At 34.9% G+C, this 19978-nt stretch overlaps 3 protein-coding genes across 4 annotated transcripts; 2 read left to right on the top strand and 1 right to left on the bottom strand.

Annotated features, from left to right (window-relative positions):
* The first annotated feature begins 1974 nt into the window (after positions 1–1974).
* ING2 (PHD finger protein-like protein) lies at positions 1975–7628 on the top strand. The gene is made up of 7 exons (XM_086247281.1): positions 1975–2249; positions 2360–2431; positions 2538–2746; positions 5003–5066; positions 6188–6444; positions 6581–6619; positions 7105–7628. Exons 1-7 carry the CDS (start codon positions 2204–2206, stop codon positions 7213–7215), a joined length of 798 nt encoding a protein of 265 aa, XP_086103407.1. The 5' UTR covers positions 1975–2203; the 3' UTR covers positions 7216–7628.
* A 5889-nt stretch (positions 7629–13517) lies between these two features.
* Positions 13518–16106, top strand: LOC147283013 (ARM repeat superfamily protein). The gene is made up of 2 exons (XM_086248920.1): positions 13518–14855; positions 15290–16106. Exons 1-2 carry the CDS (start codon positions 13518–13520, stop codon positions 15803–15805), a joined length of 1854 nt encoding a protein of 617 aa, XP_086105046.1. The 3' UTR covers positions 15806–16106.
* Positions 16107–16226: 120 nt separating this feature from the next.
* On the bottom strand, positions 16227–18196 carry NDF5 (NDH-dependent cyclic electron flow 5). Of its 2 annotated transcripts, none has more exons than XM_086248921.1 (3): positions 17535–18191; positions 16723–17199; positions 16227–16546 (listed from the first exon to the last, which is right to left on the bottom strand). In XM_086248921.1, exons 1-3 carry the CDS (start codon positions 18084–18086, stop codon positions 16352–16354), a joined length of 1224 nt encoding a protein of 407 aa, XP_086105047.1. In that variant the 5' UTR covers positions 18087–18191; the 3' UTR covers positions 16227–16351. The 2 variants fall into 2 exon arrangements, with proteins under 2 accessions (XP_086105047.1, XP_086105048.1); XM_086248922.1 differs by having other exon boundaries at positions 16416–16553; positions 17535–18196.
* Positions 18197–19978: the final 1782 nt, after the last annotated feature.

The following is a 19978-nucleotide window of genomic DNA, read 5'->3' as shown; positions in this document are numbered from 1 at the left end:
ATACATGTTCAATTAAACCAAATTATCATTCAACACATACTATACTGCATTTTAATTATACCAACTTAGCAATCAATAGCCTACTACATGAACCCAACAACCACACTTTCTCACACATGAATTAATAATAAACATACAACTTCAAGTTGCCTTAATGTTGAACATTAAAAATATTGCGTCGTTAATTTATTGAACTTGGATTTATTGAGTGCTTTACGAAAGGATGGTTAATCAATCATGACACATATTGGATATTTCTGTTAAATGAATGCAATATATCAACTTTCTTTGTTGATATTAATCAATTCCACAATATGTTGAAAATCATTCATACGAACATTCTAAGAGGATTAATAATGTTGGATCAGAAAAATAAATAAAATAAAATGTAAGAGGATTAACGAATGTTAGTGGGAAGATATTGTAAGGGCTAAGGAATTCAGTTATCTCAGTTAATATATCTTCTTCTACTATTGGAAAAAAGCAAGGATTTAAATTAATCACACAGAAAAGGACCACTAACATTAAAACCCTAAAAAATTCAAACGAATCTCTCCAATCCATGTCCACATTCGGACAAAACCCAACAAAGTTCAAAGAATAAAAAAATAAAAAAAAAAATTGAACAAGAACGATGTCGATGCATAGGGGGAGACATTTACTAGTGATATGAGGGTCCCCAATAGATCTATATCGCTCATTGCTCATCTTTGAAACTTGTAGATGTCGAGATTTCCAACAGCCTTCAATTTTGTATTCAATTTGTCAACAGCCCACAACAAAAATCAGACCCCAGAATCAATTTGATTGTGTGCCTCGCTCTAACTTTAGATCTTTTTCGAAAAGGAGATCTAAGATTCGTACTAGGGGAGATCAATTTTCAGACATGCATTTAGGGCTAATTTTTCGAAGTTGCCCTCTCACGTGCATGTTTTTAACGCTCATTTGAATATAAACTAATGGGAGGTGGTTAATTGTCACATTAGTGAAAGTTTAGGTGGTTAATTGTCCAAAAAAAAAAATTACAGGTGGTAATTGCACACACTCTCATTAGTATGGGTGGTATTCAAGGAATAAAAAATTTCGGGTTTCGAGGAAATTTTGATGGAAATTTCGATGGAAATTTCGACGGACATTTCGAAAATTTTTAAATTTCGACATAAATTAGACGGAAACAATGGAAATTACTATTAAAATACAAAAATTTTGAATGAAACTTTACTATATGTTTATTTAACATATTATCTACTACATTGATAAAAAACATTGAAGAAACCAAATTATATAGTAAGTTTCATGTGATATAAAATAAATATAATGCGCGCTGAAGGTAAATACTGTGAAATAAAATTAGTATAATGAATAAATAAAATTAATATATTCTTTATACTCTATAATATATACACTAAATTCTATATACTTTATAATCTATACTCTATATTATTTAAGATATTGTATAGGATATTAGGGTTTAGGCCCTTTAGGATATTTTTAATTATTTTTTATATAAAAATGTATTAGAGTTTATTGGTTTAGGGTTTAAAAACAATTAAACGAAACCCTAAAATGGCCAAACGAAATCTCAAATCATTTTTTTTTTCAATTGCCCAAAAACCTCAAACTAGGATATGGTATATGATATTAGGGTTTAGGCTTTTGGGAGTATTTTAAATTATTTTTTATATAGAAATATATTAGAGTTTACAAATTTAGGGTTTAAAAACAACTAAACGAAACTCCAAAAAGACCAAATAAAAACCCAAACTATTTTTTTTCTTTACAATTGCCCAAAGACCTCAAACCCCAATCAACCCTAGACCTTTTAATTTTTTTTTCTCTTTTTTACTTTTTTTTTTCTTTTTTTCTTCTTTTTTTTTTATTTTCTTTTTTTCTTCTTCTTTTTCTTTCCTTCTTTTTTTTTTTCCTTTCTTTTTTTTTTTCTTCTCTTTCTTTCCTTCCTTCCCAACCTAGTCTCCTCTCCAAAAACCCAAAATTTCAAAACCAAATCACCGACAAAAATTTAACAAAACTAGGTTTCGATTTCGAACCCACCTCAAATCCCAAAAAAGCTTATATTTTTCCCCCAAATATGTATATACCAACAAACAGAGACCAATGAGCGACGCCGTTTCTCCAACTTTCTCTCGTTCGAACAAGAATTCGCAGTGAAACCCTAGATAGAAAAAATCCCCAAATTCCGGCAATGGCAATCGCACGAACCGGAGTGTACGTCGACGACTATCTTGAATGTAAGCTCCTATTCAATTCATCAGTTGTATTTCTAATATTTTTATTTTTAGAAGTGATTTAATTGAACTGAATTTCGTGTGAATTTGAATTTGCATTTGGATTTCCAAAGACGCAAGCACATTGCCTGCTGAGCTCCAGAGGCTCCTCAACACCGTCCGAGAACTCGACGAACGCTCCCAATGTAAGTCATGTTCTTCATTCTCTTTTGATTTTTTATGGTTTTTGGTTTTGTAGTCTTACAATTGAAAATTCTGATAAGTGAATGAATTATTGTGTTTGGAAATAAGCCCTGATACACCAGACAAGGCAGCAGACTAAGTACTGTTTGGGATTGTCTTCACAGAGCTCGAAGAAATGGAGCAATAATAACAATAGTTATAATGAAGAAGATGAAGCAGCGATTGAGAAGATGCGAAAAGAAATTGAGGCGAATCAGGATAATGCGTTGAGTCTATGTACTGAGAAGGTTTTGTTGGCACAACAAGCTTATGACCTGGTAAGCTTCTTCGTTTACTATATTTGTCCATGGACTTAGGATGGGTATTCTCAAATTTTATCAAGTTAAGAAATGGGCTGCTCAGATGTTATGCTTCATGTTTTACTGTTTTCTTTTTTCCATTTTGTGCTATAATTGGTGCAATTCTATTATGGGGTAATTTCTGTTGTTTGATAGAGAATTTAAATACCAAATGTGTGATAAATTTATAATTTAAATTGGATGATTCACATTTTAGGTGAAGCTTTCTGGGAATTCTTTATAGTAATGTAGAGAATGATTAAGTGACTACTAGGGAAATTCCTATGGAGCCGTGCTTGGGTAAAAGGTCCTATTGTCTGGTATTGTCCCTGACATAAGCTAATTTTATATACTCTGAACCCAAGAATCAAAAGCTTGTGCCATTCAATTAAAATTATGTTTCCGAAACACATTATGTTGAACCAATAGGGGCATCACCCTATCCTTGAACGAACAAGGCTTTAAAACAGGAGCTTCTGTTAAAATTCACTTGTCCTTTTGCTAGAATTCTTCTCCATGACAGTTAAATGCTCCATGAGAGACTGAGCATGAAATGCATCCTAGAGGGGGTAAATTGGACTTGACCAATTTTTCATTTTAATATTTCTGTTCTTTTGTTCTTATTGATGTAACATGTGCCAAGCCTCTTTTTCTTTAAGCGGTTAGTCTCCTAACATCTATTCCTTACGTTATTCTTAAATTAAGCTCCTACGTCGTTTGTAATTTCCTAATCTTTAGAATCATCATAACATTTGGTTATGAGATAAAGTTTTATCTCTTAAGCTTTACTAAATAATGATTTTTAAGTGAATTATTTTATGCTTTCTTTTCTTAGCATTGAAATCTCACCTAACAACAATGATTTAATGTCGTATCTTATCTCATATGATGTAAGGTGTATCATTTTAATTCTAATCATATGTATGCTATACCTATAAACCTTATTAATATTTCATATTGCGTTAAGCATAACACAATTATTCAATTTTATATATTTAGCCTTTTACTGGAAATCTATTCATTTTGTGTGAGAGGCTATCTAAAGATTAAATGCATTTTACAGTTTTACCAAGTGATGTACATTCTAATACCTAGCATTTTTTTAATTATTATTCTAGTTAAGTTGATGCTTTGGATATTAGAAGAATTTGTTGGGCCCTATAGTGTTGATAAATTATGCAAGCTTAGTTTCACTGTGGACTAAACCTTGCATTAATTCTAGCTAGCTGAAGTTCAAGTTCTAGTGTTTGAATTTTCTTGTGCTAACACGTTTCACTTGATTGAATGCAAATTTCCAAAAAAATAAGCACGTAGACAGAAAAATATGTAGCAAAACCATCCACACATTGAACACCAACATTTTCATGTGGTTCGGCAAGATGCCTACATCCATGCCAACACCCATGGCCAGATTAGACACTCTACTAAGCACAAATGCCCAAAACCTTCACAATATTGTTGGCCAATTTTCACATGGGTTTACTGCCAACTTGGTGCAGGACGGAGCATCAAAACTCGACTCAAACCCATCGAATTAAACTATCCATCATGACTTTTCCTGATAGGGCTAACATTAGAAACTGTGGTTACACATCATGCGACATAATAAATCCACCTTATGTGAGATATCCATTCTGGAAATGACACCTTGTGGGGAAGGTTGCTTTGTGCTCAAAGATGGACATACAGTAAAGGATCTGCCACATGTACAGGGACAGATTCAGGGATTTTCATTTATGGCATAAGTGTAAGAATTATTTATTGACTGGGCCTAGTGCGTCAAAACATCGGGAAATTGCATGATATCTATTAATCTAATGGGGTAATGTCTTCATTAGATCGTGTATTCTAGCTGCATGAGAACATTTTCTGTCTCACCCCAATCTATTATAACTTTCATGTACTTCTTGTTTTATTGCCCATGTGGATAAGCATATGATTTGTGACCATTAAGAATGTACTTCCAGCTACAGAATATAGTTTCTGAAAAGAGTTTAACTACATCTGGTTTCATTTAGATCATCTCTAATTCATCATATTTCTGCAAGCCCCTCCGCAGACTAGGCTAATATTGCGTCACGCCACTGTATCTGACACTAGTGTGAGCTCATATTCTAATGCAATATAGTTTAGAACCATATCTGTGACTTCTGTGTAGTTTTTGGCTTCAAATGCTGTGAGGTTTCTGAACAATTTATATTTGGAACTTACAGAAATTTTCATATTGTGTTCCAGATAGATAGTCATGTAAAACGACTTGATGAGGATCTGAATCACTTTGCAGACGATTTAAAGCAAGGTACAGTAGTTTGTGAAAGTCTACTGTTTTCCCAATATCGTGTACTATAATGTTGAAGGCATTAAAAGCCATTCCCTGAAATTTTCAAACAAGAGTGCATTAAGTTATATTCCAGTTAATTCGACCAGTTGAAGTGTAATAGACCATGGACAAAAAAACAGGTAGCAAAGTTAAGAATATCAAAAATTCAGCTCAGTTGAACTCTATTAAGCCATACTTTCTGCTCAACTGACTTAAGTAGATGAGAAAGAAAAATCAAAGTCAACTCCCATCCCTTAATTGAAAAAGAAAAACCTGACAGGTTATATTTAAGATTTCCAAATATCGGATGTGCATTCTTGGTCATGATATTTTGTCATCCTGAACCATCAGAATTCAGATGTAATACTACTGAAATTTTACTATAGGATATGGACCTGGATCCTCTACCACGCTTCTTTGTACCAGACCCATACCAGCTATTAAGTCCTGACGGTTCAAAAATATTCAACGGTTTACATCACCCCACATCATTAAAAGGTACTTTGCTTTTAGACCAAAACACATAGTAATAAACAAACGCCGTCTCTTCTCTTAAGGAAAAAAGAAAAAAAGGCCTTTTTTCCTTCTTCTTCCTCATTCTACTGGTGTGCTTGATGGGTGGGATGCAGAGGTGAGATTTGTGGTAGGCCTGAAGAATTTGGTGGTGGTGGGTAGGCTGGGTATGGTGGGTACGCTTGAGAAATATGCTGAGTTTGCGTAGGCGGTGGTGGTGCATTAATCTGATTATGTTTTTCAAAAATTAATTTTGGTGAGTAGAGCTTGCAAATCTGTTGGAATTGGAGGTAATTTTTGCAAATCTCTCTTTCATGAATGCTCAAACTTAGCTAAAAGTTTTCTTATTTATTTTCCTTTTTATATTGTGTTTTGGTCCTTTAGCTGATGTGGTGTCATCTAAACCGTTAAATATATTTCGAGACTCAAGGTTTAAAGTCTGGTATGGCATGGTATGAAACTGGTAGAGGATCCAGGTCCATAGGCTATATCAGCCAGTTCAGATTTGATGATGCCCATCTTGAACTCTATGAGTGAGAAAATTAGATAACTACTTATGTTCTTTATTCTGTTTCCAATTCTCTCAGAAGGAAAAATACCACCTGATGAACCAGCAGTTCTTCCTCCATTGCCTATAGTCCCTAAAAATGAAAAACGCAAGTCTGTTTATGGAACCCCTCAATCAAAAAGGCTTGATTATAGGGATAGGGATTGGGATCGGGAGCGTGATAGGGACTTCGAGCTCATGCCTCCTCCAGGAAGCCATAAAAAGGAATATGCTGTCCCCATTGATGCTGATCAGCCCATTGATCCAAATGAACCTACCTACTGCATTTGCCATCAGGTTCTGCCTATAAGTTCACATTTTTGCTATTTTCAGTTTGAGCTACTCTTGTCCACATTATTATTGTACAGTTCTTCAGTTATGTTTAAAATGTCTGCATGTATTGAACTAAAGTAATTTATTAATGATTCTTCAGGTGTCTTTTGGAGATATGATTGCCTGTGATAATGAAAATGTGAGTCCTTTTTGCTTCATTGTTTATATTCTTTTTCCAATCTGGTTTTCTGGTAAATTATCGTTTACTTGCTTAGAATAAAATGCCTCTGTGTATTAAATGTATAATTTCTTTAGAACCAGCTGCAATAACAGATGACATTCCCCTCCCTGGGTGGGTTTCGAGGTGAGGGTAGCAGATCAGGCTCATAGTTGTAACACAGCATATAGGACATCTCTTTGAAAATGTTTTGCAAGTAAATTCATATCATTAAACCGTAGAACCAGTTCATATATTCAGGATTTGTAACAACAAGAGTATTGGTGTTTTGTTTGTTGCATAACCTTTCCTAAACTAGATTACAAAGATCTTAACAGTTTCTCATTACTGTATCTTAGTGGTTATCATTGGCTATAAAGAAATAAAAATATTGCTCATACTGTTTCATGCAATTGGCAAGTTGCAACTATGTTTTCTTAGTATCTGTCATTTTTATTTTTGAACAGTGCCAAGGGGGTGAATGGTTCCATTACGCATGTGTTGGGCTGACACCAGAGACAAGATTCAAGGGAAAGTGGTATTGTCCAACATGCAGACTAGCACCACAAGGTCAATAGCTATATCTGTTGCACGGCTTGAGTTGCTGCTTTAATGAATTATACATTATTGTTGTTTCAGTATCTTTTTCCCTAGAAAGAGTGGGAAGAAGGTTGTGACTATAATCTGTTGGGTTAGGATTATAATAGAGATGTGATAAACCCAAATTCTTACATGTATCTATTTCTTTTCCATTCTGTCTCTAACAACTCCATCTTCCTACTTTTTGCAGTATTTTGAAATTGTTGCTCAAATATGATTGCTTTTATTGGGTAGATCAGAACTACTTGACATAGACATAGAGTGAAATTCAGAATTTTTTTTTTCTCTTTAAGAAAAATGATGCCAGATGTAGACACTGCAAAATTGTAAGGAGAAAGTATTCTCTTCTACTTTGGTTAGAAATGTAAGTTCCTCAATGAATAATTCGCCATATCCATGAGTTGGTACTTTTATCCTAACTGTGGAACAATTTTTTTCTTCATATGAATTTAGGATTTCTACTCTTACTTTCACCCGTCTTATGCCACTTAGGCAGGCTTGGGAATAGAAAAATAATTTCATTCCCATGTTTGGTAAATGCAACATTGGGAAACAATTCTTACTTTGTATGAAAATGATGCTCCAAAAGGTGAAAGTGAAGCCCTCCACCAAACTTTTCTCTTTTTATTTTGGTAAATAGCCCTCCACCCAACTTAGGACAGGGCATCAACCCGTCCAAACCTAGCCCGCCCGTTTCCACTGACCCGCCAAGCTGCAAGCCGACCCATCCGATCACTAACGGGCCAGTGTTGGCCCTCCCCCTTTCACTGACCGTCGAAGCCGACCCGCCCGCTCGCCAAGCTTCCAACCACCATCTTCTCAGGCACTGCAAGTCTGCAACCACCTCCATTTCTGCCACCAACCACCCCCATTTCTGCCACCAACCACCCCCATTTATGTCACCGTCCACCATCATCGTCCACCATTGCAGCACAAGAACCACCTTCATCAACCACCATTCCTCAGGCAAACCACCTTCTCGACCAACCCATTTTCTGACCGTCTCCGACCCGTCCCCGACTAAGATCCGAGCCGTTTAGTCGGAGATGGTTTGGGCTCCCACCCGACCCACTCGCCCGACGCCCACCCCTAACCCAACTTGGGCACTTCCCATGGGAAAGTATTAATTACAACTTTTCAAGACTAAATTGCCCTTGCTAACAATTGAAAATATCAATTATGTTACATACCCTTCTCCATAAATATATATATATAATAAGGGTATAATTAAAAAACTAAACAATGTATGTTTCCTATTATTGCACAAATCAAACATAGAAATGAAAATAAAAAGAGATTTCATAAGGATTTTTTTTTTTTTTTAAATGTCTACTTGAAAAATAAGGCTGATAATTCATTCCACGCGTTACATTAAATCTCAGTCCAGTCTACTTTAATAAAATGCGCGCGACACAGAACTCACTGAACATTAGGTACTGTTCACCAAGTGCTCGGTCTAACCGTGACAATTATTGTCACTGTGCAACAGTAGTTATTTGAATTGCATAAAAATAATACTTATAGAGATACCTTATGTCTTTTTTTACGTAGACATGTTAAAAAGTAATAAAACCAACATAAAACACACAATTCAAGCTTATAAAGTCATATCCACTCGTATTATAACGTCAAAATGATTATTACTAATTGTCATTGTCCGACAGTAATAATTTGCCCAGTTAAAAAAAAAAAAAAAACACGGAAAAATTATAACGTGGCTACGTTTTTTTGTCACAAAGTGAACCTATTTGTCATTGCAACTTTTTAAGTGGGTTTAGTTATCATTAAAGACTGTAAAATAATTAAGTGATTTCATAATTACTTTCCCATCATTTCAAAACATATTAGTGGGAATTTTGCATTAATTTCCCTATAAATATGCATAGGAATTGATTTCTCAAGAATTTAACAAACCAAATGGAGTCTTAAAGCTCATGGGTGTTATACATTCATTCCAATCCTCAACTCCCTTTTTTAGGTTAATTGATATTGAATCAATTGAACGCACCTCTAAGATTTGTTCCACTTTTGGAAGACCATGCGTTATATCATTAGATTTCGATTTTTCATATATAAATGTAACTAATGTATCCCAGCGATGATATCCCTGACTATGATTATCTACCAGTTCAAGTACAATTGATATAATTGAGGCATAATATTTCAATCACGTGTACATTCCCATAATGATGGTTGTTTTTTCAAAATCAAACTTTGTTGTTCAGCATCTGGCCATAACATGAACAATTTTGTAGGTTCCAGTTTGGCTATGCTTTGGTTGACATTTAATTAGGACAAGATTGTGGAACTACAAATCTGGCTGGGACCTAGAAGAATGCGTTTATGATTCTTGGATTGGTCTGAGTACCATTTTACTGTCCAACCCTCTTCAATTCCACCACCCCCTTGAAAGTGGAAAGCAGTTCAAATGACTCTGGGAAAAAAGCTGCTGACAAAGTAGTAAATAACAATTCTTGGTTTTGGTTTTAATTTTGATTTAGTTGTTTTAAAATGCACTAAGAGCATCATTAGAGGAGCTCCATTTACCCCTCTAGATGGTAACTAAACAAAACATATGAGCACTTCGTGTGTTTTATTTTGTATCATTAATAGTGTGTTTAGGTGAAGTTTTCGACATTTCATTAAAATTTAAAATTCGAGAAATGATAATTTGAATTTCTTATTTAGTATCATAAAAAAAGAAAATAAAAGGAAGAGAAGGAGAAGAGTGAACTACAAAGTTACAAACCGTACAAGGTGAATGGCCAATTGAATTTTTGGCTCTTTTTGTATTTTTCTGCTTTCAAATCTTAGAAGAAAATAAAAGCGGGAAACAACTTTTCATCCACCAAGTTTTAAGAATCTAAAACAAACATACAAAGTTTCCCACCACAAAAAATTAAGAAGCCAACAAGGTTTCCCGCCAAGTTAAATTACATAAAAGAATAAGCTTTATTTCGAATAATCAAATTACTTTTAACACCTTGGATGCTGACTGCTGAGAGCCTTTAGGCCGTATCTAATTACTTATTTATTCAAAATTAGTTTGAGTTTGGAGTCTTTGGACTAGTATCTAAGGGTTTAGAAGATAAAAATTTATTTTCTGTATTTTAATTTTTAAATATAATTTTAGTTGTTTTAATGTAATAAGAAAATGTAGGAATCTGTTGTCTGTGGATATTGCTGGGTTCTCCACTGCTCGAGCTATTTTAGCTTAGGTTTTATTTTTTGAGGTTCGGCCCCCACTATACGAAAAAAAGAAAAGAAACTGTAGGAATAAAAGTGTTTTCTTTTTCCATAATAATAAAAGTACAAAATAATACACACAAAAAGTTTATCTTTTTTGGTCTAATTAACTACAAAGGATGTACTCATAGACTGTAACACCACATCATGGTGTTACCAATCCACTTAAATTATAACACGTAAACGATTTTAAATGTTTTTTTCTTAGATTTTAGGATTTTAGAAATTGATTATTATTACATGTGTTCAAGGAATAAAATTTCGGGTTTCGAGGAAATTTCGATGAAAATTTCGACGGAAATTTCGAAGATTTTTAAATTTCGACAAAAATTAGATAGAAACGACAGAAATTACTATCAAAATACGGAAATTTTGAATGAAACTTTACCATATGTTTATTTAACATATTATCTCCTACATTGATAAAAAATATTGAAAAAATCAAATTATATAGTAGGTTTCATGTGATATAAAATAAATATAATACGCGGTGGAGGCAAATACTGTTAAATAAAATTAGTATAATGAATAAATAAAATTTGTATATTATTTTTACTTTATAATCTATACACTAAAACCTAATACTAAACTTTATATACTCTATATACCCTGATACTCTTTGTACTCTATAGTCTATATACTAAACCCTATATACTCTATATTTTTTCAAATATGGTATAAGATATTAGGATTTTGGCTCTTTGGAGTATTTTTAATTATTTAATATATAAAAATGTATTATGGTTTAGGTTTTAAAAATAATTAAACAAAACCCTAAAAGAGCCAAACGATACCCCAAACTTTTTTTTTTCTTTCCAATTGTCCAAAGACCCCAAACTCCAATCAATCCTAAACCTTTTTTTTTTTTTCTTTTATTTCCTTCCTCTCTTTTTTTTTTCCTTTTCTTTTCTTTCTTTCCTTTTTCTTTTCTTTTTCTTTTCTTTCTTTTTCTTTCCTTTTTCTTTTCTTTTCTTTCCTTCCTCTTCTTCCTGTGACTGACTTTCTCCCAGCCACTGTGTCGCATAGACATATGAGATATTTCTCTTATCTCTTCTCCCTCTCCTGCAGGTTCTGCGCCAATCTCTATCTCCCTCACCAATATGATATTTTCCCTCTTCTCTCTCTTTTCTCTCTTCCCTCCCTTCTCTATCTTCCCTCCCCGATTGGGTTTGTAACAGTCAGCAAGAAGTCAGATCGACATAGATGGCCACTAGCAAGGAAAAGGTAGAACGACAGAAATGGCTATGGCCTCCAGCAAGGAGAAGACAGATCCAATAAGGAGAAGACAGATCAACAAAAATGGATGGGCTGAGCGAAATTTTGCGAAATATGATCGAAAAATTGATCAACTAGTGCTAAAATTTCCATACCCCTAAAAAACGAAATTTAACTCCTTGCACGTGTTATAATTTGAGTGGATTGGTAACACCACGTCATCATGCCACGTAGTGTTATAGTCACACATAATAATTTCTCCTCATAGACATAGTTAACACCTTTCTTTCTATTTTTTCCACAGTAACTTAATAACTAAATACAAGAGCATCCAAAAATAGTTTTTTTTTTTTTTTTTTAACATATTACTTGTATAATTTTTTAAAAAAATTAATACACGAGTTAAAAAAAATTGAAAAATAAAAGATGATGGAGCATTTAAATTCTCGTTTATAAAGTAAACCAAATTAATTTAGGACCCGTTTGGCACTGCTTTTAAAATTGGCAAAAGCGCTTTCAAATAGTAAAAACGCTTTTGGTTGCGTTTGGCAGAAATTAATAAAAGTGCTTCTGAATTATAAAAGCACTTTTAAGTGGTTTTTTGAGAAGCACTTTCAAATACTTTTGCATGAAACACTTGAATTTTTTATAAAAATTTATATGTGTTTATGAGCAGAAACGATTCCAACAAAAACGCTACTGATTATAAGCGCTTATAAGAAGCAATGCCAAACAGGTCCTTAATCAAGTTGGTAATTTTATTATTATTGAAAAATGTGCAGTGAACATTTGCATTATATACAGGGGTATTATCGTCAGACTACAGGGACAGAATAATTCCGTTGTGGGATAGCGGGGGAATTTGGAAAAAAGATTTGAAATTGGAGACTGTAAACTGTGTACAGCCAGAAAAGGAAAATTCATCAAGACAGACAGCCCTAAAAATACGCTTATATAATTAATATTATGAAATAATTCCAACGAAATATGAAGAATGAATTCAAACCCACGAACCCAAAAGTCTAATACAGACAACAAAAAATACTAAACCCACTACTCAAAAACCCTCTGTTTCAAACAAGCACAGAGCTTTAAGCCTTTCTCACTCACCAAACAAGAAGCAGAAGAGAGCTTTGTGAAGGTCTACTCGTCCATACTCCATTCTACAGGTATTTCTTACTTCTGGGTATTAAAGAAACAGTCTTTTCTTCTTCAATTTGGCTTCTTTAATTGGCTTTTTTTTTTTTCTCTTTTCTTTTTCTGATTTATATGCGTTATTTGATGTGAAATATGAGATACCCATTTTCTATCTTTTAGGTTCTTGCTCTACTTTGGCCTAGAAAATTCATAGAAAGAGAAATTTTTTGTTTTTTCCTGCATCAAATGAGTATTTATCTGTTTGATTGCTATGAAAAAAGTGAGGAAAGAAACAAACTTTGGAATTCAATCTTGGAAAAACATTGAGGACTTGGAGATGCAGAAAAGTTTTGAAATTTGAGGTTGCTTTGCCTTGCATAATCTGAAAATCCAACCCCAAGATCTCAGATTTCTTCATTAGTTGGGTTTTGGTGAACTTCAAAACATTCAAAATCTTGGGCTTTAGTGGATTATATATCTTTCCTGCTGTGTTGCTTTTGAAAAACTTGAAATACCCTACTCAGAATCTCTAAACACAACGCTTAAATATTCACCTCTCGGATCCTGTTTTTGTAGACTTTTTTTTTTTTTTTTCTGTCGAACTTCCTGCTTTGATTTCATTTCCTTAGGCATCAATTATCTGAATAACCCATTTTATTGAAACTGGAAAAGCAGCTCAACAATGGGCAGAAGTTTAAGCCCAATGCTACAGCGAGAATTGGCAAATCTTGATAAAGATGCTGATAGTCGTAGATCAGCAATGAAAGCACTGAAATCCTATGTGAAAGAATTGGATTCCAAGGCAATCCCTCTGTTTCTTGCCCAAGTTTCTCAAACTAAAGAGATTGGTCCTTTGTCCGGAGAATGCACTATTTCTCTCTACGAAGTTCTTGCTCGTGTTCATGGTGTCAAAATAGTCCCTTTGATAGATAACATCATGGCAACCATAATCAAGACCTTGGCTTCGAGTGCGGGGTCTTTCCCTCTTCAACAGGCATGCTCAAAGGTGGTACCGGCCATTGCTAGATATGGGATTGACCCAACCACTCCTGAAGACAAGAAACGGCATATTATTCATTCACTCTGTAATCCCCTTTCAGATTCTCTCTTGGGTTCTCAAGAGAGCTTGACTTCCGGTGCTGCCCTTTGCTTAAGGGCTCTTGTGGATTCGGATAATTGGCGTTTTGCTTCAGATGAGATGGTTAATAAGGTCTGTCAGAATGTTTCTGGGGCTTTGGAGGAGAATTCAACTCAGACAAATGCACACATGGGTCTGGTTATGGGCCTTGCCAAGCGTAATGCTACAATTGTTGAACCATATGCTAGGCTGTTGATACAAGCTGGACTGAGAATATTGAATGCTGGTGTAGTGGAGGGGAATTCTCAGAAACGGTTGTCAGCCATTCAAATGGTGAATTTCTTGATGAAGTGCTTAGATCCTTGGAGCATTTTCTCTGAACTTGAGTTGATAATTGAAGAAATGGACAAGTGTCAGTCTGATCAGATGGCTTATGTCAAAGGGGCTGCCTTTGAAGCTTTGCAAACTGCAAGGAGGATAGCTGCAGATAAAGGCTCAAAACTTGAAAAGAGTCCTAGTTCGGTCACTGGGTCAAATTTTAGTAGGAGAGACCATAGCAGGAGGAGAAACTTGTCAAGTGTTGGTGATCAGTCTCCTGCATCGGTGTCACCTGAGTCACAGACCCTTGATTCCTTTGTTGAATATGAATCACTGGTTGAATCACCTATTACAATGAGTCAGGTATCTCGAAACTCGAATTATGATTGTAGAAGTGTAAACCGGAAACTTTGGAGTCGTGAGAATGGAGGGGTTGATGTGTCTCTCAAGGATGGCTTGTTCTCAGAGCTTGCTCGGGAAGGTGCCTACTCTAATGCATATTCAGAGCACTCTGGGAATAATGGATTCATGAAAAGCAAAGGAGATTACACAGAAGAATTTGCAGGGTTCCCACAAAGAAATCCTAGAAATGGAGTATCAAGAAGCACCACCACCAGCCCCTTGGTTAGTTGCACCTGTACATATTGTAGCAATTTATTGTTTGATTCCTGTTCAAAAAGAAATTGTTGTTGATGGTCCGATTGAGATGGTGGTAAAGCTAGTTATCCAACTAGCTTATGGAATCACGAGTCAAAACTAATGCTGAAAGTAATGGTAGCAATAAGGTGAATGGGGAACTTTCTGGATTGAAAAAACGAAATAGATTGGCCTTATAATGTATAATTCTAATCCTTTGGCAAATTATCTCTGCTTAAAAACTTTATGTTCCAAAAACTAAGGCTACCAATCTTGGGATACTGTTGCATGTTAATGTTGTTGTGCTACTTGTGCTGTCCACTGAAGCTTAACTTTTATTTAAATCCTCCAATGTTTTGATTTTCTTTCTATATTGATGTGGTATTGGTTCTGACAACTACATTGCCTCTCTTGTGGTTTAGAGGTCACGCACTCCAATCAATGTAGAAAGCATCATCTTCAAAACTCCAAGAAGGCTTGTTCACTCTCTTCAGGATCCAAATAATGTCAACTCAGACTTCTCTGAGAAACAAGCCAGAAGATTTAGAAGTTTATCCTTAAGCGACTTTGACTGGAGCCCAAGTGACAGATACGACCAAAATGGTTATTCACACGAGCAAAATGGTTATTCACATGGTGTGAACTGTGACTGCAGAGAGAATGGTAGTTTATATGCTGGTGGGGAGCAGTTCCAAGGTGGCCCTGAATCAGTGTCATCAACAGATGACATTCCTGCGGATGCTGATTTGCAAGTGTCTCATGAGGTGGTTCCTGAAAATAAAACAGAAATTCAAAGGTCTGGCATCAAAAAACCCTGTCAAAAGGCTGCTGTAAAATTGATTTGTGGTCTTTCTTTCGCACTAGCAGTAGTTGTTCCGCTACTTTGGACTAATGATCAAGGTGAAGGGCATGATGGTTATTATCTTGTTCCAACTTAAGGTACTCGCTAGTTCTCTTGTTCCAACTTATTCTGATGTATCAAAATCTTTTGATAAAGATAACAATGGTAGACACCATATGTGTATGTTCTGTAACAGTAGAATTCAACCACTCCAACCAGATGTGGATGATCGATGTGCTTAAGAGAATTAAAGAATTTGTGTCCTTAAGACAATTTTTATCCTTGATTGCTTTTATGATTGTTATTTTTATACAAATCCATATCTTGATGAAGATTACCTGTCTTCAGATGGTGGTGGATGCAAAACAAATATTGTTTGGTTTTGCACTTTGTGGAATGCAATGTCTCTCATAAGGGTAAGGGGAGAAAAAAAAAAAAAAAAAAAAAACAAATCTTTTGCATGGTCAATAGTTACAAATCTGGTGATGAACTGCAGAATATGCTCTACAAGGTTCACATCAACAAAATCAAAAGGCAAGAGCTACTTTATTTTTTTCATGAACATAACTATCAAAGTTGTAATTCTCTTGGCTGTTGTCATGCTAAAGATTGAAAGAAGAGAACAAAGGCAGGCTTAGACAACTTAGAGATTTGGATTGTGTAAGCGCTGTCCACCCCTCCATGATTCATTAGGGCCCAAGATTATTGGTTTGAGCACAGCTGATTGGCCGACACATATATAAGCATATTTTCCATAGCATTCATGACTTGAGCCAGGACTGAACATGTATAGTTCATCAAACCCATCTCTTCCTACTACCACTGAGTTTCTTCTACCCTGTTCCCTCACAAATGTGGAAAAAGAAACAAACTGTAAGATGCCTTGGCAATAAGGAAAATACACACTGTACACACAATGGTAAGCAGACTCCAACATTATAAGAAAATAAAGTAGTGTCAATTTTTCTGAGAAAATGCAATAGATTTTGGAATTTAGTTTCTGAAAGTACATACCCTATCAATGATTGTGAAGTCCCGAGGCGCACTGGTGTATATTCGACTCATTTGCTCTCTTAAATGCTTATAGTTGTCGTCTTCTTCACCTTCCTCCATTTCTTCTTCAGTTATTCCTTGATTGCCATTGCTTTGATTTTCTGAACCCCAGCCAGGCAGAAGTCCATTGAGTGGCATTTGCCTCCATAGTTGGCTGAACTGAGATTCAATTTTCTGGCCAAAGTCTGGCGGTTTTATACCAAAACTTGACAAAATTGGCAACCTGCAGCCAAAGAAATCTGATCTCTCCAAACCAATTGCATAAGTTGCGTCTGGTGAGCTTACTGTCAGATGACTTAAAATAGACCCACTTAGTTGGAGCGATGAAGATTCAGAGTTATTAGAGACCATAAGCTCTGAGATTAAGACGTCTTCTTTAAGAGTCACTATGTATCTGACTTCAACCATGTCCTCTGAATCAGTGCTAATCAGTTCTACCTGCATTGCATGCATTCTCAATATATATAATCTAATAGTTTTCTCCGACTCTAAAAATTGGCTTGGCTTAAGGGGAATTTATTTTTTGTGGAGACAGACAACATAAGATGCTTATGTTGCTAAACCAAATATGGAACATAATCATCTTTCCTGAATGTGTGATTTAGATTTACAGTTTGATAGTGACGTAAAAGTCATATGTTATCAGATTGTCTGGCGAAAAAACATTAGCCTGGCAGGCTTAAAAGTTCTATTATATGCAGTATGCAGCATCAAAGAAATTAGCATGTACTTTTGCTTGTGAGAAACAATAATCAAGTAAAAGTAAAAGCAACCTGAATAGAGTGATGAGGATTTCCTCTAATGTCATGAAGAGCCCAGTTTGTTGGAGACCATGAAACTTGTTCAGCCTCACTGACACTAACACAGTCCAAGCCTAAAGAGATCCCTCCTTGAATGACAGTACCATCATTCTCATTCTTATTCTCCTCCTCAGAGACTGAAGATTGCAGCAACTCAACGGTGCCCCCGTGCCACATGGAAGCCTTGTAGGATGTGATTAAGCCACTTGGCAGCATCAGGATAGCTTTACTGCCATTGTCCAATCCCATCTTGGCCACGCAGTCGTCACCAATGCCTGTGAAAACAACCCCATGGCCACTGAATTCTTGTTCCAGGTACTCCACGTTGATGGGTGGTTGGAATGGGATTGAAGCCACTGCTGTAACTGGGAATTCTCTCTTGGTATTATTACTGGTTTTGTAGTTTTGTAGACAAGGGTAAGAAGAAGAAGAAGAAGAAGAAGAAGAATCTACATGTTTACAAGGAGTAGCAGCAGAGATAGGACTGAAATTGGGTAACAAGAATGGACTGAAAGCCATGCTCATGCTTCTTTTTTAAACTTGTATATAAATTGAAATTGAATTATCTCTTCCAAGGATTTGTAATTGCATTTCCTTTCCACACCTTTTGTTTTTGAGGGGTGAGAGGGTCCACAGACACCACTATTGGCTTTGCTTGAAAGAGAATGATATATCAGAATATCAGATGATTCAGATGCAAGTGGATAATGTGACCAGTGCTGCTGGCTGGGATTTTTTGCTACAAGACATTGCATATATTTCATTTTTTTCTCGTCTCTTACTTTATTATTATTTTTTATTATTTTCCTCTTAAGGTTTTGATGGCTGTGTTGCCTAGCTACTTTCCTAGTAGCTGGATGAACCGCGATCAAATTTATTTTTGGTTCATATAAAAAATAAAAATGTTATTTTAGGTAAACTTTCCCCGGCACGTCTAGGGCTGGGTCGGTTTGACCGAAAAATCGAGACCGTACCCGAAACCGCTCCAATCGATGCCGAAAATAACCGTACTGAAAAAGAACCATACCTAGATATCGGTTTCGGTTCTGGTTCTCAGATTTTGGAACCGTCGGTTTACTGAACCGAACCGAATATATATAACATTTTTATACATTTCTAATTTTCTATACCCTAAAGTACATATAATACATTTATATACATTTCTATAATTTATATAAAAAATATATAAATTTATAAACCTTAAACCCTTTCTATACCCTAAACCCTATAATTAATAATTTATATAATACAATAATATATAAAAACTAATTAAAATACCCTAAACCCTAATATTATACCATATCCTAAACAATTTATACCATATATCTATAAACTAAATTCTAACTATATCCTATTCCTATATCTTATACCCTAAACCCTATTGTGTATTTTAAAAATTTTAAATCTCATACCTTATAAGACTTATATCCTATACCGATATACCATATACTCTAAGACTATAAATGTATTAAAAGTAAAAACTGCAAACCCCAAAAAACCCAAAAATACCCTAATGTCTAAATTAAATTAATTAATAAAATGAAACAGGAACTTAAACAAAACAACCCTAATTTTTTTTAAGAATATAAAATATACTAATTAAGAATTTATGACCTTTTTATTTATTTATTTTGTTAAATACGTGGCATTCTATGATTGGCTGTTTTCATTCTTACCATACACCTTACCCCATGGAATCTCAATTCCTACAAATTACCACCCTACCCTATCTTATCTAATAAAAAATAATTATTAAAATTAAGAAAATAAAAATCATTATCCATGTTAAATAAGAAGTTTTTACTGAGTCAACTTTATCTAAGAAAGTAAGTATTAAAATTAAAAGAAAAAAGACCAGCAAAAAATATTCAAAAAAGGTTGCTCCTCAGCCAGCAATCATGATTCAAATCAAGACCTGGATTCTCTGCCAAGCAATGTGCCTGCCTTTTAATCCCAGTCTTTCAATAATATCCAATGGCTGATATTTTGCCACATTTCTAAACTACTTCTTTTCCATTAAATAATATTAAAAAATTGAAAATAAGAAAAACAAAAACCCATCAGGCCAATCTCACCGCACCACCTCCCCAGTACGGCAGACCCACCTCCTCCCCTTTCTTTCTCTCCATTCCCCTCTCTCTAGATCGCAGTCCACATATCTTGATGGTGTAGGGCTTTTTCTTGTTGAAATTTTCCCACGCATTTCTTTTCTAAAACCCATTTCTTTAGTTTTTCTCCCTTTCTTGAATCTTCAATTTCATGAATGTGATGTGTAATAAAGTAATACTGTAATATCCACTGCTTTGCAGATATTAAGACGAACTCTTTTTTTTTTTTTTTTTAGCCACCATGCCCGCATAAATTCATAACTTCTCTGGATGTGATTCAAGAGGTTGAGTAATGAGTATGGAAGAAGT

The sequence above is a fragment of the Dryas octopetala genome, chromosome 6 (genome assembly GCF_963921425.1).
Source record: "Dryas octopetala chromosome 6, drDryOcto1.1, whole genome shotgun sequence".
In the NCBI taxonomy this organism is placed as follows: domain Eukaryota; kingdom Viridiplantae; phylum Streptophyta; class Magnoliopsida; order Rosales; family Rosaceae; genus Dryas; species Dryas octopetala.
The sequence above is the reverse complement of the archived record's forward strand: the minus strand, read 5'-3'. Positions and strand labels throughout refer to the sequence as shown.